At 46.4% G+C, this 23,425-nt stretch overlaps 1 protein-coding gene across 1 annotated transcript in view; it reads right to left on the bottom strand.

Annotated features, from left to right (window-relative positions):
- Nucleotides 1-23,425, bottom strand: part of Tbx5 (T-box transcription factor 5) — a 49,401-nt gene that overhangs the window by 10,561 nt on the left and 15,415 nt on the right. Inside the window, exons 7-8 of the mRNA XM_031337657.1 lie at nucleotides 19,885-19,976; nucleotides 2,623-2,849 (exon numbers count right to left, since the gene is read on the bottom strand). Coding sequence (XP_031193517.1) covers nucleotides 2,623-2,849; nucleotides 19,885-19,976 — 319 coding nt within the window. The remainder of the gene's footprint in view (nucleotides 1-2,622; nucleotides 2,850-19,884; nucleotides 19,977-23,425) is intronic.

The following is a 23,425-nucleotide window of genomic DNA, read 5'->3' as shown; positions in this document are numbered from 1 at the left end:
CTCTCTCTCTCTCTCTCTCTCTCTCTCTCTCTCTCTCTCTCTCTCTCTCTCTCTCTCTCTCTTCCCAGTCTGGCATTAATTTAATCGACAGAGCTCCCTAATGCAAACCTGCTGAGCTCTTTATAGCCATGTAGGACCCATCCCCGCCACGATCCCCCACAGGAGATGACATGTTGAATGTACTGATGGTGTCACAGACAAAAACGCATGGCAACGAGCATCACAGGGTACAGAGTGCGCACATTTTTACCTTCTAATTCCACCTCACAAACCACTGACCGAATGGATATGGGTGGTGTGTGCCTGCAACCTCACCACTTGGGAAACTGAGACAGATGACTGGAGTTCAAAACCAGCCTGGGCTATGCAGGGAGTCCGAGGCCAGTCTAAGCTACACAATAAGTTTCAGACCAGCCTGGGCTACATAGAAAGTCTGATGCCAGCTTAAGGTAAATGGTAAGACTTGTCTTAGAAGGAAAAGCCCGTGAGACCTTTGCTGCTGCACCTCAGTTTACCACCTGTCAGAAGAGTTCCTCACACCCACACTGGGAGAAGACTCACTCAGAGACCAAGCGGAGAAAGGACCCTTTTAGCTGTCACACTAAGCAGCATATCTGAACAGGAACTCCTCCTTGGATACTCTTTCCCTCTCTGAGAGTTGAGGGAACAGACGAGCTTGCCGCATCTGGTATCCAGCCCACGGGGGGGGGGCGGATGTGGGGGAGCCGGGCTGGGGGTTGTTGGGGTGACATTGTTCAGGCCTTGGAGATCCAAGGAGTTTGAATGGGTTTGGGTCCATCTGGAAGTCACACATCATCCCCAGGGAAGAACCAATGCCAGCGTGTCACCCCTTCTAAACACAAGGAAGGGGCATTCTGGCCAGTCATGCAGACCGGCTCCCTTCCCCCGGGAAGCCAGGCTCCTGAGAATTTTACTACAGCAGCTTTGCTTAACCAAAAGTCCAGGAACAGCTCACTGGACTTCTGAAGGCACAGAACTGGTGCATGTGGAGTGAGGGGCAACAGGCCAGACTATGACTTAGGTGTCTGAGAATAACATAGTGGCCACTGACTGAGCCCACCCCAGACAAGCACACAGCATACGCATGAGGCTGCACCTTCACATCCAGCCACAATACACATCCCACCCTGAGCTTGAATTACAGTCTCATTTAAAACAGAGAAGACAGAGCCCATGTTCACAAAGAAAGCTCCCAAGTCCCAAAGGTGAGCTGCACTCTTGGGGTCTGACCCTGAAGACTGAGGGGTGAAAGCTATCTCCACCCTGGATGTGCCTCACAGCAAGTCTCTTCATATCTTCCAGGGACTCAGTATCCACAGTGACTACCTGCCATCTATTTGGGATCCCTGCAGCCTGCTGGGTGTGGATGGGCGTCATGTGTTCTGAGATACCTGTCCCCATTTACAAAGTGAGAAACCCAGGGAGGATAAGCACATGGGAGGCCGAGGCAGGAGGATTGCAAGATATAGGCTGGCCTGAGCTACAGAATGAGATCTTGTGTCAAAACACACAGATGCAAGCAAATGTTCAGATAAGCTAAACTCAACCACCCTATACATATTAACTGTGGTAGTTCTGGCTCCCAGAGGGGGCTGGTGGAAGTTTCTTTTCCTGACACACACCCTTTGGCTCAGACAGCTTAGGGAAAAATCATTGATTTCTCATTTGATAAAGGAGCGTGTGCTGTATGCATGGTATGTGTGTTCATGCATGTGTAATGAGTGTGATATGTATGTGTCTCTATGTGTATGCATGTGTATGTGTGTATGTGTATTTATGTGTGTATATATATGTGTATATATGTGTGTTATGTGTGTATATGTGTGTATTATGTACATGTTATATATATGTATAGATCTATGTGTGTACATATGTGTTTTATGTGTGTATGTGTGTATGTATCTGTGCATGTATGTGTGTTATGTGTTATCTATGTATATGCATGTATATATGAGTATGTGTGTTATATGTGTATATATGTGTATATGTATGTATGTATATATATATGTGTATATATATGTGTGTGTATGTATGTGTATGTTTGTGTGTATGTTTGTGTATATGTATGTATATATGTGTATGTACATGTATATGCATGTATGTATATATGAGTGTGTATTGTATTATTCATTTGTGTATATATATGAGTATATGTATGTGTGTATGTAAGTATGTGTGTATGTATGAGTATGTGTTTGTGTGTATGTATGTGTATATGTATGTGTGTATGTATGTATGAATGTATGTATCTGTATATGTATGTGTGCATGAATGTGTACATGTGCTACATACATGCATGCTTTATTAATGAGTTAAGTAAATCTAGACATTTTACATCCTCTTCAGGGAGAAGCTGAACTCAGAGACATATTAAATGAACCTCTTACTTTTACCTACAGGGTTTGAATTTCCTATTACCTCTGTATTCCTGTGTTACTTACTTAAAAATAAATAAATAATAAGCAAACCAATGTTCCTGTGCGCTCCCCTCCCCATGGCGGTGAGCACTACCCCCACCATGGTGGCAAGCACTCCTCCCCCACGCCCCCCCCATGGCTGTGAACAGTAAGGGTAAAACCCCAGCAGGCCTGCCACACTCACCTTTCCTCTTGGTACAGTGGTAAATTTGGCTGTGCTCCTGGGCCAATGGGTATGGGTTAGGTGGGGGCAGAAGGTCTTGGGAGGGGCCAGAGACACCATTCTCACACTGGTACTGAGACCCTAAATTGGACGAGGTGGAGAGAGTTCGAGTCTCGCTGCTGAAGGGGCTGTGGTTGGAGGCGACTTTGTGCCTCACGGTGCTCCTGGGGACCACAGGATACTCTTTACTGAAAGGAAGAGAGCAAAGAAAAAAATATGTTAACGGGCGTTCTGAGGGGACTTCACCTCCTCACTGAGCATGTGTCAATGAGTCCAACAGAAAAGTCAACAAAATAAGAAACTAGTGGTGGGGAGAGCCTTTGATGATCCAGAGGCCAGTGACCCCTGGCATCCCATGCCATGAATGTATGTCCAGCACCCACTTCTCACATTTTGTACATCAGGCAAGTAGGTGTGAAAACAGACTTATTACAGTCAGAAAAGCAAGGGCACCTCAGAATCTCTCTCCACCACTGCTGAGTGTGAAATTATTCACCCTCATCTGCATATCTTCGAACTGTCCAAGTCAAAAGCCAGTGTACTGCCTAGACATTTAAACTTAACCTCTGAACATTTTTTTAAGGCTTTATCTTTGTCCAAATGGGAGAGATCGCCCTGGACAATCAGGTGCAGCCTTAGCCTTAGGTCATTCTAAACCCAGACACATCCCTGATAATAACCTCTACTTCCTTTTAAGTTGATATCTTTGTCATGCTGCTGTATATAACTACTCTATGGCTTGGTCTCTTCTTCTGTAAGTTGAGGGAAATAAACACCTAGTTTATGGGCAGGCAAGATGGCTCAGTGGGTAAAGGTGCTCGCTGCACAGACCTAGAGACCTGAGTTAAATCCCTGGAACCCACATAAAGGTGAAAGGAGAGAACCAACTCCACAAAGTTGTGCTGCTCTAATGTCCATGTGTACACTATGGTATGAGCATACCCCACATACATATCACATTTACCATGCACAGATGCACATACACATACACATACACACATACACATACACATACCATCATCATCATCATCACCACCACCACCACCACCACCACCACCACCATCATCATCATCATCATCACCATCACAAGAACAACAAAAAGAAAAAGGAATCCTCAGGGGCTGAAGAGATGGATCAGGAGTTAAATTTGGTTCCCAGCACCCACATCATGATAACCCCAACTCCCAGGCAGCCGACGCCCTCCTGTGGAGTTTGTAAGTATCTGCATTAATGTGCACACAGTCCCCTCCCCCCCACATACACATAATTAAAAATAAAATTTAAAAATTAAATAACTTTCAAGAGACTATAATGGTGAGAGAGTGAATGAGGAGATTGACAGGAGCCTGTCATCATCATCGTTGTTGCGATTGTGTTAAGTAGGGAGAAGAGAGACAGGGAAAGGGGGCAGGGTGGGGGAAGGGAGGATAAAGAAGATGGAAGCCACAGAACGAAACATATTGCCCACACAGCCTGCTAAGCTTCCATCCTGCCAGGTTCTCAGAATCTGGTCCCTCCAAAGCTGAGGAGGGACCTCAGTAGAGTGTTCTAGTGTGCATGATGTCCAGCATTTGATCCTCAGAACCAAATAAGCCTGGCACAGTGGATCACATGTCTAATTACAACACTTGGAAGGCAGAGGCAGGAGGATCCAGAGTCTAAAATAATAACAACAATGACAGTAATTTGATAACCATAATTCAACACTTTCTAGAGTATGAGTTTTATGAATTTGAATCACAGTATTCTGAGAAATGTATAGGTTTCGACACTCAGCCAGAGACCCCTGGCACTAGACAGGCTAGGAACATATTCTGACCCAAGGCCCATATATAGATCAGTGTCTTAGTCAGGGTTTCTATTCCTGCACAAACATCATGACCAAGAAGCAAGTTGGGGAGGAAAGGGTTTATTCAGCTTACACTTCCACATTGTTGTTGATCATCAGAGGAAGTCAGGACTGGAACTCAAGCAGGTCAGGAAGCAGGAGCTGACGCAGAGGCCATGGAGGGATGCTGCTTACTGGCTTGCTTCCCCTGGCTTGCTCAGCCTGCTCTCTTAGAGAACACAAGAATTCCAGCCCAGGGATGGCACCACCCACAAGGGGCCCTACCCCCTTGATCACTAATTGAGAAAATGCCCCACAGCTGGATCTCATGGAGGCACTTTCCCAAATGAAGCTCCCTTCTCTGTGATAACTCCAGCCTATGTCAAGTTGACACACAAAACCAGCCAGTACAATCAGGAAATTCAAAATGTCAGAGTTTGTGTTATTTATTTATTTAGTCATGACCTGGAATCAGTTATCTTTTTGGGCATTTTTTGTGATGATTTTTGATCCAAATAGGTTTAGTCTCACTATGAACAATCATGTGTGTAAGACCATGTGCTTGAGGTACTAACTTGGCTCCTCTCACACAACTAAAATAAATGTTTACTTGTGGAAATTGAAGTGTACAACTGAAAGTGGAGGTGTAGCTCAGAAGTAGAGCACTCACCTAGCATGCATGATGCTCTTGGTTCAGTTTCCAGCACTGAGAGAAAGAGAGAGAGAGACAGAGACAGAGAGACAGACATAGACAGAGACAGAGAGAGAGAGAGGGAGAGAAAGAGAGGGGGAGGAAGGAGGGAGGGAAGGGAGGGTCAGGGAGAAGGAGGGGAGGGGGAGAGAGAATAGATAGATGATAGAAAGATAGATTATAGATAGATGATATATAGATAGATAGATAATTGATAGATGATAGATATCTAGATAGATAGATAATTGATAGATGATAGATATCTAGATAGATAGATAGATAGATAGATAGATAGATAGATAGATAATTGATAGATGATAGATATCTAGATAGATAGATAAATAGATAGATAGATAGATAGATAGATAGATAGATAGATAGATAGATAGATAGGTGTGGATGTGGCTCAGTAGCAGAGTCCTTGCCTGGTAAGCTCAAGGATCTGGGTTCAATTCCCAGCACTCCAATTTGTTAATTAGCTAATTAATAACAGGCTAGGGGTGTAGCTCAGTAGTAGAGTAGTGTTGTGGGACATACAAGACCCCGAGTTTTAATACCTGAATGCCAACAAATAGAAATAAAATAAAATACAAAGCGTACTACGCAAGTCCCATATGCACAGCCATCAGCAAGAGCCCATGGCACCCTTCCCATGATGCTGTGATGAGGTGATGGTTGCTTGTGCCCATTGTACAGATTAGGAAACTGAATCCCAGAGCAATTAGACACCTTGCCTACCTAGAACTACCTAGAACTGGTAAGTTGCAACCAGAAAGAATTCTAGCCCACCTATTCCATAAACACTCCTTTCAATGTCTAAAGCAGAGGCCTGGAATCAAGATCCCTTTCCAAGGAACATGCTGTCAAGTTTCCGTGACACTCATATCCACCATTCATGACACCCAAGAGTCTCTCAGCTATGCTTCCCCTGGGGACCTATGCCATCTTGGATCCCAGCTGGGATGTGCACCACACAGCCACCAGTCAGCCAGGAGCCTAAGAGAAATGGCATTAGCTTAAGAGTGCTGGCTTTGTAGTACAAACTATGTAATGGAAAAAACAAGAAGAATAAAAGAAAAAGCTAAATAATAAAACTGTACCAAAGCCATCAAATCTTACCGGCAATTCAGCCTGAGTCTGCCGAGGTCAAGTGCTGGACTGTCAGCACTCCAGGAGGAAAGGAGAAATCGTTTGGGGTTTTATATGTTTAACGGTGATGGTTATTTTTTTAATTAAAGAAAATAAGCCTCCAAAAATATTGGCTGAGGGAATTTACAAGAGAGCAGACCAGCGTGCTCCATGGAATTCTCCCAATCCAGCCTTGCCAAACTGCAGAATTACTCACCCCAAGAAAGGCCAAACCCTGTTTTATAAACACTTCCAGAAGTGGAAAAGTGATATTATCCCCAATAACCACATGTCCCTCACAGCTTGTTTCTCTCTAAGGAGCTTCATCATCCCCGGCATGTATCAAGAACATCTCGTTTAGTGCCTGAGATTCTGTGTCCTGAGGCCATCTGACAGGTGTCAGGCTGTGGGCTGACAGTGAGATGAGAGAGAGAGGGAGGGGGAGGGGAGGGAGGAGGTGGGGAGAGATGTCCAAAGCACACAATAGCAGGGTGGTCCCCACAGAGCTCCTCGTGGACCAGTCAAAGGATGGACCAGTCAGAGGACTCTTAGTGCCTGTCTGGTGACATCCTCATGGACCAGTCAAAGGTTAGATCAGTCAGAGGACTGTCAGTGCCTGTCTGGTGGTATCGCCATGGTGCCTTGGATGGGAAGAAGGTGGGTTGTTTTCACCTGCAACTTACAAATGTCCATGAAGAAAACAGAGCATTGCAGAATTACAGTGAAGATTGAAAGGTGTGTGTGTGTGTGTGTGTGTGTGTGTGTGTCATGGAGGGCAGGTTTTCACCATAATTACCACCACCACCATCACTATAATCATTACCACCATCTCCATCAGCACCATCATCAGCATCACAACCATCGTTATCACCATCAGCATCACCACCTTCATCATCCACCACCATCACTACCTTCAGCAGCAGCATCACTATCATCCCCACCTTCATCACCTGCATGATCCGTGTTCCAGCCACTGTATTGTCTCCCCTCTTTTGAGCCCAGATCTTTCCTCATTTCACGAGAGTATTTAAGAATTACCATACAGATAAGAAAAGTCATGTTCAGAGGGGCTGGGTTGAAAAGAAAAAGTTGGGAATTGGCTACAAGAGGGCAGGGTCAGGGGTCACTGGTCAAGACGCACAGTTTGCTGCTTTTACCATCAGTCTGTCTGACCATCCGTCCACCATTTTCAGCCCGAGGCACCAGACACAAGCCAGATCTTGAGTTCTCTCCGCTCTCCCTGGGTGCCACAACCCACAAAACCAGATCCTCCCTGACTCAGGCTCCCTGACATTCTGTTCCCCGCGAGCCCGGGAGTGTACTGAATGACGCCATTGTCCACGGGTCTGGGTTGTAAAACGTTACAAGGGAATATTGAAACCGAGGGCCAAACTGCACCACCGGCCCGCCAGCTAATGAACCTTCTTCCCAACACACTGCAGCGGGCTGAATTAGCCTTTTCAGGAAAGCAGGTGGCAGGAAGCTGGGGTGGTGGGGACGCTTTTGTTCAGTTTTGTTTTCTCCTGGAGATGCTTTACCCAATTTCTGGCAGTATTTTTAAACAACCAAAGTGGGGTGAGGGCTGTAAAAGCCCTGTTCTTGTGCGCTAAATCCCTCTTTCATTGGCTCCCCACTTTCCTCTGAGACCCAAATTAAAACGGGCCAGGCAAACTCAGCCCCCCAGGGAGCTTGCCTGGTCTGTTCACCTAAGCCACTGGGGGAAGTTATTTTGACCTGACATCCGTGGGTACCACGAGACGCAGAAGAGCACACCCGGGTGACACACAGCTCAGTGCAGCTAACAAATCCATTTGGTTCTCATTTCTCATGATAGAAAGGCAGGAAATCGTCTCACTGTGGAAAATAGGCACAAATACTTCACATAAATTTCCCACTGGGGCTGTGTGGTTGGGAGGGACCAAGACCCCTGAAGGTCTTCCCTCTCTGGTAACAGCCCTTGCTTTGTAGCTCTGGGACCATGAGGCTACACATCACTAGAAAGAGGAGCAGCAGCAACTGGCTCCTGGTTCTGGCACTGGCCTGGTTGAGTGGATGCTGTCTATTCAAGCACCCAGCCATGGACGTGGTGGGCGGTTTCCTGGTTTCTCTTTTCTCCTTGCCTCTGTCTCCTTCTGTAGAATGGGATCGCAATGGCAGAGGCCTCTAGGAGTTCTGAGATGGTAAATGGTAGGTGGATGGGAAGGAAAGGAGAAGAGGGGAGGAAGGGAGCCCAGGTTGTCCTCAGACCCAATATATAGCCAAGGATGACCTTCAACTTTTGTTTTTGGTTTGGTTTATTTGGTTCTGAATGTGTACGGGTGTTTTGCATAACTGCCTGTGTACCGTGTGTGTGTGTGTGTGTGTGTGTGTGTGTGTGTGTGTGTGTGTGAGTGAGTGATCTCTACAGAGGCCAGAAAAGAACACTGGATCCCCTAGGGACTGGACTATGTTGGTTCAAGGAATTAAGCCCAGGTCTCCTGAAAGAGCCACAAATGCTCTTAGCCACCGAGCCATCTCTCCAGCCCCATTTCATATTTTAAATTTATTATTTAACAATTATATCTATTTATTTTATTTTGTGTGTGTGGAATTTTTTCTTGTGTGTGTGTATTTGTGTACCATGTGTTCCTGGTATGCAAGGAGTTCAGAAGAGGGCACTAGAGTTACAAACAGTAACACAAACAATTGTGAGCAAATATATAGGTGCTACAAACTAAACCCAGGTCTTCCAGATGAGCAGCTGGTGCTCTTAGCCACTAAGCCATCCCTTCCCCAAACCTTCATCTTCTGATACCCTTTCCTCTGTTTCCAAGTTCTGGGATGATAGACATGCTCAGCAGACCTGGTTAATTAGTGCTGGGCATGGAAGTCAGGCTTTGTGAATCCTATGCAAATATGCTACCAACCGAACTACACCCCAAGTCTCACTTCTGGGGGTTTGGGGGAGGTTAGGGGATCTTATTATATAGCCAAGGTGACTTCCAATTTCCGATCCTCCTGTCTCAGCCTTCTGAGTGCTAGGAGGATAGGTGCACATCACTCCATCCTGGACAACACATGTGGAAGCAGCGCTTTGCACCCAGCAGGCTCTAAATGGGCTCTGAGCTGCCACCCCAACTCAAAGATCAAGTGCTCTAGGCTTGTCAGTTTTCTAGGGAGAGGTGTGCACTCATCCCCACTATCTGAAAGGGGCCCAACAGTCCAAAAGAGTTCTTAGCAATGCTGCTGAGACAGCTCTGAATCATGGGGGAACCTGGGCCCTCGCAGGATGACTTCTTTTGTCTCTTGGCCCTTTGCTGCATTTGTTCCATTTACAGGAATGAAAGAAGAAGGCCCACCCTGCAGGACATCTGGGAGAAAATGGAAGCAACTCCATGGAGAGCATGAACGTGGGATGAGAATGTAGCTGAGCTCCTTAGTGAGCTCTGGCTGTCTGTCCATCAGTCTTCCCTTCTGTCTGGCACACTGTACTGCATAGAACAGACTTATAGTCAATTCTCTGGCAAGCTTGCTAGCAGAAAGAGATGACTCAGTAGGAAACCCACTCGCTGAACAAGCTTGAGGACCAGACTGTGAATTCCCAGCATCCACATAATGCTGAGTGGATGTGGCATCCCACTTGTGACCTCAGTGTGAGGGGTCAGAGACAGGGGATCCCAGGAACAAACTGGGTGCCTAGACTGGCTGAATCAGTGGGCTGTGAGTTGAAGCAAGGGACCCCACTTCAATACATAAGGTGGCAAGTTATTGAGGAAAACACCTGACTTTAACCTTGAGCCTACACACACAAACACACACTCACATGCACACACACACACACACACACTCATATACACATACATACCCATGCATACTCATATACACATACATACACACACATAAACAAACATATACAGACACATACATACACACATACACACACATAGACATGCACACACATATATACACTCACATACACACATACACACACATATACACACAGACACACACATTCACAGATATATACACACACACCTATATGTGCTAATAAGAGGAATAAGCAGATTTTATGGAATGTTCTAGATTTTGACAGGGATTTACATTTCATGAGTATGTACATTTGTCAAGAAGCAAAAGGTAAACTTATGATGTGTGCCTCTTGCTCTGGAAATATTAGATAAAAGGAAGAAATGTGAACAAAAATCACATCTCAGTTGATGATGCATTCACTGAAGTTTGTGCTGAAATGGTTCATTTCTGTGACTTAGGTTAAATTTCATCTGTTATAGTAAGAAGGATGATGGCTAGATGGACTGAAAGAATGGACAGACAGACAGACAGATGAACATGTGAGTGACAGAGCAGACATACAAGCAGAAATTCTGGTCTAATTCTGTGTTTTCTTCATATCTTACGTGTTTGACAATAAAATGTTCTAATTCTGTGTTTTCTTCATATCTTACGTGTTTGACAATAAGATGCTATAATTCTGTGTTTTCTTCATATCTTACGTGTTTGACAATAAAATGCTGGTCAGGGCTTGTGGCTGGCTTGAGTGCTTAGCCAGACCTGAACACCAAACTGAGAAAGAGACATTTTTTTTCTATAGAAAACCCATACAAGAACTCAGTCTTCAGAAATCAGGGTCGCACATCTACCTGGCTGCTCATTACTTATGGCCAAGGAATAAAATGGGGTTGGCCAATGAATCCCTCCCTTGCTCATTTGAAAGAACTGGTCCCAAGGAAGCTTTTGTCCCATCCTATAACTACAGACTGTCAGGGACATGTAGAAATCTGCTTTCTAACAAGGTCACTTGTAAGTATGATAAATATTGCTGAAAAGTAGATAGGGGTATCACACACAATGATGGTGGTAGTGGTGGTGATGATAAAAATATGGAAGCCTGGGTGTGTGTGTGTGTGCGTGTGTGTGCACATGTGTGTGTGTGTGTCAGTAGTAAGGTATATGCTTGGCAAGATCAAAGCATTGAGATAAACCAACAACAGCACCCCAAAATAATTGTCTAAATAAAAATATAAATTCCATGAAGGATCTAAGCAGACATTTCTTCAAAGAAAGCTCACAAATGGCCCATGAGGGAAGAATCAACTTCACTTTCTGGGGAAATGCAAGGCAATCTCACCCAGGGCTGTCACTTCACACCTGCAAGGATGGCTGCTATCGAAATGAGAAATGACTCGAGATAACAGGTGTTGGCGAGGAGGTGGAGAAAGGGGAACCCTCTCCGTCGTGGGTGGGGATACAGTTTGGCACAGTCATTCTGGGAAACATCGCAGAGTTCCTTCAAAAGCTAAAAATAGAAGCACTGTGTGGTCCAGCAGTCCCTTGCTGGTTCTGTACCCAAAAAAAGAATAGAATTGGTGACTGGATCCCTGTGCCCATTGCTGTCCTGGTCACCAGAGCCAATAAATTGAAACAACCTAAGCCTCGGGTGAATGGATAAAGAGAATGTGGAGTGTGTATATCATGGAGCACTAGCCATCCTTCAAAAAGAAGAAATCCTCTCATTTGAGACCATGAGTGAACCTGGAGGGTATCCTGCTAAGGGAAAGAAGCCAAACCCAGGAAGACAGGCTATAAGACATCACTTCCTAGGTGGAGTCTAAAATGGTCCAACTTCCAGCAGGGAGAACAGAGTGGTGGCTGCCATGGGCTGGAGGAAAAGGCATGGAGAGATGTTGGTCAATGCATAGAGCATTCTGGGCATGCAAGAGAAATAAGCTCTAGAAAGACATAGAGCATCACTATGTAGAGTTGGTGGGAGCTGCCCAGAGTGATAGCGATACTGTATGCAGAGGGCAGGAACTAGGTGTTTCTAGGGGATGAAAGGGTGGGAAGTCCGTGGGAGGGAAGGGGCAGGAGAAGTGAAGAGAAGGGGAGAAGAGAGGGGAAGACTGATGAGAGGAAAGGGTAGAATAAAGAAGGTGAGGGAAAAAGAGAAAAAGAGAGAAGAAAACAGTAGATAGCCCAGGCTATGTGTTGACTGTCTTATTGGCCTGTTTCACAATCTATATATCAAAGCGTTATGTTACATGCTTCTACATATGAACATCTTGTCAATTACGCCTCAGTAAAGATGGTAAAAGCATAGATGAATAAATGAGCAGCTCATAGCGCCCCCTCTAGAAGGAAGTACCCAAAGGCATTGGTAGGGAGACAGGAGGGGTGGATCTGCAGGTAAGAAAGAGGAGAGCTACCCAAGCATCCTTCTTGCTCCTCAACATCCCAGATGGAGTCTCTGCAGACAATCTTGGTTTTACAGCATCACTCATGGCTCGGGCTTTTCATTCTCAACCTCACTCTTGTTTGAGATAAACATGCTTCCCTTGGGGCAGCTGGAATCACAGGAGGGTGGGGAAGTCTGGGCTGCCCCACAAAAAAGTCTCAGGTCACTTCTCTATAACCGGGCACTCGGTTGGCCTCTCTCCAAAAGCAAAGAAAGCGAGAGCATTAAGCCTTCTGTATGAAAGCCAGGCATGTGTGGTCAGAGGCTGAAAATTGATTTACAACAGAGGCAGGAACTCTCCAATAGAAGAACTTTGGAAGGGCCCAGCCCCACACATCCCTTAAAATTGTTGGATTCGCCCCCTCCTGCTGTGTATATACTGCAAGTATTTTGGACCTCTCATGATTTCATTTGATTTAGTGTGTGTGTGTGTGTGTGTGTGTGTGTGTTTGAGACAGGGTTTCTCTAGGTAGCCTTTGCTGTCCTGGAACTTGCTATGTAGACCAGACTGGCCTCAAACTCAGAGATTTGCCTGCCTCTACCTCTCAAGTGTTGGAATTAAAGGTGTGGGGCCACCTCTTTCATTGGACTTTAAGAAGGGGGAGGGACACCATAGAAAGGGTGACACATGGTCTAGCAGAGGTGAAAGACAATGATGACATATAATGTGACCAGGCTGTGTGCCTCCAAGTCTGTCTCTGGGGTGAGGAGAGGGGAGGGTTCTCACCTGGCTACCGAGTCCTAAACTCCAAACTGCCCTATGCTGTCCGGCTGAGGACAGCTCAAAATCTACAAATGTCCACCTTGGGGACCACTTCCTATTAAAAGAGCAATTGGCTAGCTCCTGGTAAGACTCCATCAACACAAGCTGGGTGTCCTGAACTCCCAAATCCAAAATGCTCCACGGCCTGTAGCCTTCTGAGAGCTGACAAGGCAACACCCTGAGTGAAAAGTCACACAGTTGTTGCAATCAAATGTACAAGGAACAAGGCCGGCAAGGTGGCTCAGCAGATAAAGATGCTTGTAGAAGCCTGGAGAAATGAGGTCCATCCCTGGAACCCACATAAAGGCAAAAGGAAAAGCATTGGCTTCATGAAATTGTCCTTAGACCATCATACACAAACATGCTGTGGTATGCACACACACACACAATAATTATCATTATTACTATAATGTTTTAAAGTAGGTAGGGCTCAGGATGTGTCTCAATGATAGAGCACTTGCTTAGCATGTGCAGAAGCCCTGGGGTCAGTTCCCCAGAAACAAACAAGACCAATTACATAATTAAGTATGTACATTAAGTAATCCAAAGAACCCACAGGCACTATAAAAATACTATGTAATATTCCCTTCAGGCTATGTGTACAAGACATTGAGACGCAAATGAGTCTTAGGTGTGGAGTTGAAATCTTTTAAATGCGTGCAAATCCAAAATGCACAAAACTTCCAAGTCCCAAGAGGCTTCCGGGCTCGAATATTTTGGGTGAGGGATATTCAATCTAGACCTCTGTGGCAGAAAGGCCACCAGTGAGTGCTCAAAGTTATTCTGTAGAAGAGAAGCAAGAAGCACAGGAGTGGTGTGTGTGTGTGTGCGTGTGTGTGTGTGTGTGTGTGTGTGTGTGTGTGTGTGTGTGTGTGTGTGTGTGCGCGCGCGCGCGCGTGCGCGCACGCGCCTCAAGTTCAAATACCTACCTTTCACCCTGTAGAAGGGGGTTCCTCATCACCCTGTAGATTCCTCTCCACCCTCACCTTGCCTGTTAGAGCAGGAGTTCCTCGTATCCCCCCACCCTATAAAAGTGGGTTCCTCTGTACTTGTAGAACTATGGAGGTTCCTCTCCATCCCTCTTATCCTATAAAGGGGTTCCTCTGCACCCTCTCACCCTTTAGAAAGAGGTTCTTTTCCATCCCTCACTCGGTAGAAGGGAGTTCCTTTCCACCTCTGTCACCCGGTATGAGGGGGCTTCCCCAGGGAATCCTTGGTCACAGTGAAGTTTCTGCCTCTCAGTCATTTCTGTGGCCCTAGCAATGTACACCTGCAATGAGGCCTCACTAAGGTAAGCACTGTCTCATCACCAAGCACAGTCAATATGGGACATCACTGTGGCTCGGTGCTATGCTGTCTTTCTGTGTGAGCCGGGCAGTTTTATACCTCAGCACGGCCCTTTGTCACTCCATCTAGGCCAGTGAGGGACGTTAAGAACTCCCAGTGTAGTCAGAACCCGTGTTGGAGAAGCTATATGCAGGAATTCCAGTGCACAGGAAGTCCGGAGCCTGCAGAAAGTTGGCAGGCAGATCCTCAAAAGAGTGTACACCTGAGGAGCCTGCCTTTCCTTCCTTCAGCCACATGCCTCAGCCACCAGCCCTGAGGTGCATACAGTCCAGTGCATACAGCAAGCAAGACAGGTGCCGCACAGATATGCATGCAGGCAAACCCTCATACACATAAGATAAAATATAATAAATAACAAGTGGAACCTGGGTTTCAGAGGTCCACCCTTCACTGGGATCTTGGGACTCCCCCCTTTTACCCCCATCACCACTACCCTTTCCCACTTGCTACAAGGTGAGCCACTGCCCAGGGGCCTTGCCACAGGCCCAGAGGGAGATCTATAACTAACTGTGGATTGATAGGTCTCAAACTGTGACTGGAAATAAACTTTCTCTTTCTTTAAGGTGATTGTGTACTTCGTTGCAATAACACAAAGCCGAGTTACAACATTTCACTGTTGCACTGGACCTGGTCTTTGCAAATATCCTCCCTTTCAAAGTCAAGACAGATATTCAGTGAGCTAGGGGAGCCCCAGAACTACCCAGGGCTCCTCAAGTTTCAGTGCCTGCCGTCTGTACTTGAACCCCGATTCCTCTGTATGCTGGCTCATCTTTGCATTGCCCAGTGCATACAGAAAGCATTTAATAAAGGGGGAAGAAAAAGAAAAGAACAGATCAAAACCTTTCCAGAAAGAGTCCCTTGACCTCAGTTTCCTCTTTTGTAATGGGGGGATAGGGGTGGGCATGGACTAGAAGCTGTCCCCTGTTGTCTTTTCCATCTCGATATCCAGGCTCCAGTAGCAGCTTTCATGATGTCAATCTGCCCCCAACACACTGCTCTCAAGCTCACTCTCTGAGTCCTTCGGAATCTACACCCAACTCTTCAAGACCGTGCCCACTGCTTCCCTCCTCAACACATTCAACCCCTGTCCTTCCGGAAACTACTGTGGCCCCTCCATAAAACCTCCCCTGACTCCTGTCGTCCCAACCCTGGACCCTTCAATACCCAGAAGTTCTCAAGCTGTCTGAATAGTCCATGAACACAGAGGCCAAGTTCAAGGCAGGAACCGCAGTGAAAAGCAGGGCGTAGGGTTGTCTCTGGCAGCAATGGAGTCCTCACCCTTCTAGAGTCTGAGCTGGCATGCGCAGGCACAGAATATCCGCTGTCTGTACGCTATCACCACTGCATCATCTCTTCCGGAGACCCACCCAACTGCTATATGCCAGTCATTTCCCTTCAGTCACCTGGGAGTTAACCAGACTTCCTACTTGCTAGCTAGCATCCTTCCTTCCTCCCTCCCTCCCTCTCTCCTCTTCCCTTTCCTTCTTCTCCTCCTATTAACTTAATCTCATTCTCCAGCACCCCAGTAACATCTTTGAGATCACAGCACCGACAAGGGGTGAGTCCGTGCACCCTCTAAAGTCAGCTCCACAGTTGCTCACTTCTTGGGGAACACTGACTGTGCGAAGCTGGGTTCGTTTGTGTGTTTTTTTTTTTTTTAACTGCAGGCCCCACCCCTTTCTAAACTACCTGTCACAGGAAGCTGGAAATAGGCAATGTAAGTGGTTTTATTTTTTTCCCCAGCTCTTCCATGTTTGTTATAAGTGGCTCCTGTAACTGGACACCATAAATGAATACTGAGGAACAGCTAGGTCACTATCATGTTTTTTCAAACACAGAATCAGGAGAGAGAGCAAAGCTGCGGGACTGTCCAGGCCTTGGGCGAGCCAGTCGAGAAGCGAGTTTGTAGAAGAGCTGTGCGGCCCTCCAGAGCCCTGCCTCTCTCTCCCTTCTTCCATATTTCATCCCTCCTCCTAGAGTCAGCTGTCACCGGGTGTGTGGAGGACAGGAAACAGAATTACAAGATTAACAGTGAGCTGCCCTTCATCACAGTTGACTCTAAGAGCCACAGTCCTTTCTTGTCACTACCTACTGCAACCTGGGGGCTGGGACAACAGCCCAAAATAAATTCCGAACAAACTTAGAACTGACAGTCCCAGGGAGATTTCCCCTGGGTCAGGGAAAGTGTCCTGAGAATAGACTAGGATCCAGATTCCTTGCCTGCATTTTCTCAAGTAGTTTTTGCGAGAACCTGAAAACACACAGGCTACACTTACTTGTGCCCATTTCACAGGTGGGAACATTGAATCTCTGGAAGGTTAACTTGCTTCCCCAGAGTCACACAACAACTGACCCAGGGCCAGGAATAAACCCCCCTAACTTTGACTGACCTTGAAACTGTCACTTTGGTCATTTTGCTTCCTCCAACATAGGCCCTAAGGCTTCATGAAAACAAAAACACCCTGTCTGTTTCCCAGAAGGTCTAGCTTCCTCTTAGTTTCCCAATGCAACTCTGCATGTTACCACAAAGACCTGCAGCTCTTAGGCTGAGAGGCTGGCTCCAACAGGACAAGCAGTGGTGACCAGCTCCTCCCTTCCCCCTTTCCCTTCTGACACCTGTTCCTTTGAGCTTCCAAAGAGCAGGGGCCAGCAGGGAAAGATCCTTAAAGGAAGAAAGAGCCATGAGAAACCCACAGATGTTGGGAGCTGGCCAGAGGAGGGAGGAGAAGGACCTGAACACAGGTCCCAGGGCTACAAACAAGAAAAAGCAGACAGACTCGGAGCAGACAGAGACATCGAGGAGCAGAGCCTGATATGAAGGGTGGGGTAGGTCGTGGTAAGAGGTCTGGACCTCCCTCCACAGTGATAAGAATCTGGAGGGTTCCAAGTGTACAGAGACCTTGTGGGTTTGGGTTTTCCAAGTGTCTCAGTGAGACTACCTAGAGAAGACTCCAGAGGAGAAGGGGACTGCATTCAGCCTAAGTCAAGGAGCTCCTGCTGTCAAAGAGGATACAGTAAGAAGAATCTGGCCAGAAGGGGAGCCCAGCAGTAGAACTGGGCTTTATCCTGTGCAAGACCCTGAGTTTGGTTCTTAGCACAGAAAGAGATACACTCAGTAGGCCTGGTGAAGCTGGAGGGGGGGAGCCTCCTGACCTCTTCAGTCCACCATACCCCTATAGGAAGGACGGAGCAGATGGGAAATGCTAGACCCTTTGGTGACCTGTGCTTCTATAAAGTAGCCCAGGTTGGACCTTCACCTGTAATTCTCAGACAAGGCTTCAGCAATGGCTGTGGCTACCTCTGCAGCAAAGTCACCATCAGTGCAGAATGTGACTCTGAACTTGGCTCTCAGGGGACCTCAAACAAGTTGTATCTGTCACTAATTAGACAAGATTTTTTGTGGGCACTGACTCCTCTGACCTACAGTGACTGGCAATTTCCAGATGCATTTTCAAAATACTGAGCTTAAATAGTCCTGAGGCTGGAGAGATAGCTCTGCAGTGAAGAGTGCTCATTGCTCTTTGTAGGGGACCTGGAGTAGATTGATAGCACCCATGTGGGGGCTCACAACCATTTATAACTCCAGTTCCTGGGGATCTGATGGCCTCTTCCAGCCTCTGCGGCACTGAATGTACACAGTACACAGACTTATATGCAGGCAAAATAGCCATGCAAATAAAAGAATATTTGTAATTAAATTAATTCAGAACACACAGTTCTCAGCACAACGTTTAGACCCCAAGACCACGGACCTCCATCCCTTTCTCGTGTATGCTCTTTTACCTTTCTTGGATGACTGTGTCCTGTATCAAACATCCCACCCTCTTCGTGTCTTCCAGAACCATTAAACCCAGAGAGAGGGAAAAGAGAGACACAGAGAGAGTGAAAGAGAGAGACAGAGGCAGAAAGACAGAGAGAGAGAAAGAGAATGGGTATAGCCATGTGCATGTGTGCCTCTGTGTGTTCATGTGTATATGTGTGTATCTGTGCACATATGTGTGTACCTGTGTACGTGTGTGTACCTGTATGTGCCTGTGCATGTACCTGTGTGTGTGCCTGTGTGCATGTGTGTGCCTGTGTATGTATCTTTGTGTATGTGTGTGTACTCCTGTGTGTGTGTGTATTTGTGTGCATGTGTGTATCTATGTGTATGTGTGTGTACCTCTGTGCGTACCTGTGTGTGTGCCAATGTGTGTGTGTGAGTGTGTGTGTGTGAGTGTGTGTGTGTGTGTGTGTGTGTGTGTGTGTGTGTGTGTCTGCACATGTGCACATTTGGCCAAGGAGATGGAGACATGATTTCTAATTCTCTTGCCATGGTCACACTGGGAGTTGAGAGAACAACAGGCAACCCAACTGTACTTGTTCAGTCCTTTCTGTCAGACCCTCTCTTCCAACCCCCCTTTTATCTGTCAAATCAGCAGCTGCAACCACAGGATATGTCAAACTAGCAAGCAACTTTTAGCACTGGCTCCCAATCCGCACCCCCACCCCCAGCCCCCAGGGTGCTGTGGACACCACCTGGTCTGTGTTTCACCCCCAGGAAATGGAGTTGTTAACTTCTCTCTCATTTATGGAGAGACGTTGCTGAAAGAACAGCCTTCATCAGCTGAGATGGATGGGAACGAAAAGTGGGAAAAGGTCTCAGGAGGAGGAGGGGGTGATGGGACACAATAAAGGAAGAGGAGGCATGTAGCTTTGGGTCCATGGCAGGCTAGATTCCATCATCTAGCACCCAGACGTTTATGCTGTGGGCTGCCCAAAAGCATCCTTCCTGATCCTCAGGGTTATGAGAAGAGAGGCTGGGGGCTAGGAAGACAGCTCATTCCACAAAATACCAGCTGTGTGTGCATGAAGGCATGAGTTCAAATCTCTAGAACCTGTGGCAAACCTGGGCATGGTGAGAGTTGTTTGCAATACCAGTTGTGGAGAGGCGATCACAGGAGGATTCCCTGGAACTCAATGGCCAGCCAGCCTGGCTTAATCAGAGAACCCAGGTTCAATGAGAGACTCTGTCTCAAAAATAAGGTGGAGAAGTGACTGAGGGAGGTACCTGTGTTAACCTTTGACCTACACAGACAGACAGACAGACAGACTGACTGACTGACTGACTGACTGACTGACTGACTGAGAGACACAGAGACTAGAGACAGAGATGGGAATGAGAGCTCTTCATCTGTTGGGTGGTGAGAATGCTGGCAGGGGGGATTTGTGGTGTGCATCCTGTCCCAATTTCTTACCTTTGCATCCGAGACATCCTGTGTAGCTCCAGGTCATCACTGCCCCGAAAGCCTTTGGCAAAGGGGTTGTTCTCAATTTTCAGCTGTGTGATCTAAGAGGAGAAGGGAGAGCATGTTGGTTCACACTTGATTACCAAAAGAAGGCCTTGGGACAAGAGTGCATAACAAATGTTGTGGGAAAAGAGATCCCAGGACAACCCAGGGGACACAATGCAGCCATCACAAGTGACAGGACACACCACTGCAGTTGAGGCTTTGAAAATGTCTTAGATTAGATCAATGTTGAAAGGAAGGGGAAACCTGGATTTGGTTTACTTATTAATTGAAGTCATATTCTACATTATCATCTGTGTGTGTGTGTGTGTGTGTGTGTGTGTGTGTGTTAGGCATTTTGCATTTCAAAGGAAATGGAAGCCTCAACATTTGGCCCCTCTTCCTTAGGAAGCCATGAGTGTTGACATAGCAACCGCACATCCCACACAATGTGGTAATCTCCAGATAGTAGAAAACACATCTTGATCGAAGCTTCCAAAGGTCCAGCCATGCCCCATTTTACCATTTTGCAGACAGCATTGACTGGCCCAGGTGTAATACACTGCCCAGTACAATAAACACGAGCAACATCTGAGGCTCCCACAGATGGTATCTGCCCCGTGGCTCCGACCCTCTGTGGTTTTCCAGGCAAGAAGGTAGGAATTCTGTCTTTAAACTCTATGTCACAACCCTGCAGCAGAACTGTGTGTTTCTTCGTGTTTTGGTTCAAGGCCCAACACTCTAATTTAAGCCATCAACACGTATTAGCGTGAACGTAATAGCAGATCCAGGTGGTGGGCTGTACCCATGTGGAATTTGCTAGAAGTGTTTCCTAAAAGTTGTGTGTGAGTTGAACTGTCACGTATAGAATCTCATGACAGGCAGCAGGGTATCGTGACTGCCAGCAGCAACTTCCCCTTCAGGGCCTCTGCCACATCTAAGAGGATTTGAATGCTGCTTGGCTTTCATTGCAGTCTGTTTTGTTTTGCCTTACATGTATATGTATGTACGTGTGTTACCTTGTATGCATGCATGCTCACATGTTTAGGAGGCCCATGCTTGTGGAGGCCCAAAGTTGGCATTAGATATCTTTGTGGGTCTCTCCACCTTACATGCTGTGGTAGGATCTCTCCCATGAGCTTGCAGATTCAGCTAGCCAAGCTATCCAGCTTCCTTGATGCTCAGTCTCCACCTCCAGAAGAATGTGATCATAGGGATCCCGGCCATGCCAGCTCAGTATTTGTATAGATGCTAGTGATCCAAACTCCAAATGTCTGCTAAGACAGCCCCGCCCCCACCTTTTTTCTTCTGAAACAGGATCTCACTGTGTAGCCCAGGCTGGCCTCTAGCCGAAGGTGATTCTAACTGCTTTGATTACAGGTGTGAGCCCCCATGCCCAGCTACTTATTTAAATAAATTAAATCAATTTCCTTTTTATTCAAAACTATTTTAACCATAAATATTGTTCACGACTCTATATGACACTTGATATTCAAGAAAAGATGACAAACTCTCTTTTGGTATCCACAGGAAGTTCTGAACCTGTCTTCTGGTTGGGAGGAGAAAGTTGATCCCTCCAGAGAAGGTTCTAGAAGAAGCTAGTCCTGAGCTAAAACTCTCTGATGGAAAACCAGAGGGTTCACTGATCGGGCTGAGTTTCTCTCCATGGCTGCATCTTATTCAACACTGAGAACTCCCTCCTTTATCCAGCAGTGCACCCACTTTGGAAAATGAACTTTGCCTCAAACCTGATAAGCTAAATTCAATCCCCAGGACCCATGTGGGTGGGAGGAGAGAACCAACTCCCACAAATAGTTTCCTGGTAAATTGAAGAATTACCATTAGGACCAGTGAGATGGCTCTGCTTATAATGCACTTGCTGAGCAAGCCTGGAGACCTGAGTTCAATTCCTAGAACCCAGGTAAAGGCAGAAAGAGTGAACTTCCTCCAAGAAACTCTCCTCTGACCTCCATGGGTGCTGTGGTGCACACACAGACACAGATACACACAGACACACACACACACACACAGACACACACACAGACACACAACAATAATAAACAGGTGGCCCCAGTTTGCTTCCTAGCCCCTCCCAGTTACCCATAACTTTAGTCCCAGAGATCCCCTCTGTAAGCACCTGCAGCCATGGGTACAGACCCATGCATGGACACATGCAGATGCACATTAATTTATAATGGGCACATGCAGATGCACATTAATTTATAATGGGGTAGATCTTTTTTTTCAAAGTGGTCATTTTAAAATATTTTGTAAATAAGTGTATATTTGTGCACACACACTCCCCCTCCTTCGTTCTTTACTAGCAAGGCCCATTATGACAGCTCCTTTGTTCTCCCATCCCACTCTAATCAATACCATCCATGAACTCTCTAGTTTTCAGTGATGGAGTTTTAGTTCAGGACTAGTTTGTGCTAGAACCTTCTCTAACAGCATCTACTTCCTCTTTCCAACTAGAAGGTGGACTTTAGTTTCAGAACTTCCTGTGGATATCAAAAGAGAGAGTTTGTCATCCTTTTCTTGAGTAACGGATGTTTCTGACAGGCCTGGATTCTCCTGAACTCTAGCTTTCAACTCTTGATCCTCCTGCCTCAGCATCCTGGATGCTGTGCTGGCTTCACAGGCCTGCCTGGCCATGCCTGTTGCTTTCTGATTGTGTCTGAACTCTTCATATGAGCTGGAGTCTGTAAATCATTTCTGAAAGCTATCTTTGAAATGTGCACGTCTGAATTCAGAGATCTGCCTGTCCTCCTGAGATTCTGTCATAAGGCACAATCCAATGGAGGATCATTTTGTAAAATAATAATTTTCAAAAATTGAATGAAAGCCAGATCACATCAAGCTGTCATGTATGCTGTAGATCGTGTATGCTGTAGATTGTGTATGCTGTAGATCATGTATGCTGGCACACACCTGTAATCCCAGCATTCTGAAAGCTGATACAGGAGAATCAAGAGTTTGGGATCAGTCTGGGCTACATAACAAGACCCTGTAGTATAGTAGTAGTAGTAGTAGTAATAGTAGTAGTAATAGTAGTAGTAAATAATTAGGACTGGGTGTGCAGCTCAGTTGACGGAGTGCCTGCCTAGCATTCAGAGAAATCCTGGGTTCAATTGCAGAAGCATAAATGAGACATGATGGCAGACACCTGTGATCCCAGAACTCTGGCCATGGAGACAGAAGGATTAAAAAGTTTGAGGTCATTGACTATATACTGAGTTGAAAGCCAGTCAGGGCTGCATGAGATGCTGTTATAGAGAAACAAAATAATAACTAGGTCATCTAAACAGCTTGGAACGAGTCCTCATCCCAGCCCCTGAAGCTGATCCCTACCAGTCTGCAATAAACATACTGAGGGCAAATGAGGATGTGAATCCAGGGCCCAGCCCAGAACATCACTGTCCCTTTAAGAATTTAGGACCCAATAGGAGGAGAGGGCGTCAGCCTTGTGAAGGTTCTGTGCCCCAGTGTAGGGGAATGCCAGGGCCAG

The sequence above is a fragment of the Mastomys coucha genome, unplaced genomic scaffold, assembly GCF_008632895.1.
Source record: "Mastomys coucha isolate ucsf_1 unplaced genomic scaffold, UCSF_Mcou_1 pScaffold22, whole genome shotgun sequence".
Classification (NCBI taxonomy): Eukaryota; Metazoa; Chordata; class Mammalia; order Rodentia; family Muridae; genus Mastomys; species Mastomys coucha.
This window is presented reverse-complemented; position numbering and strand designations above follow the sequence as displayed.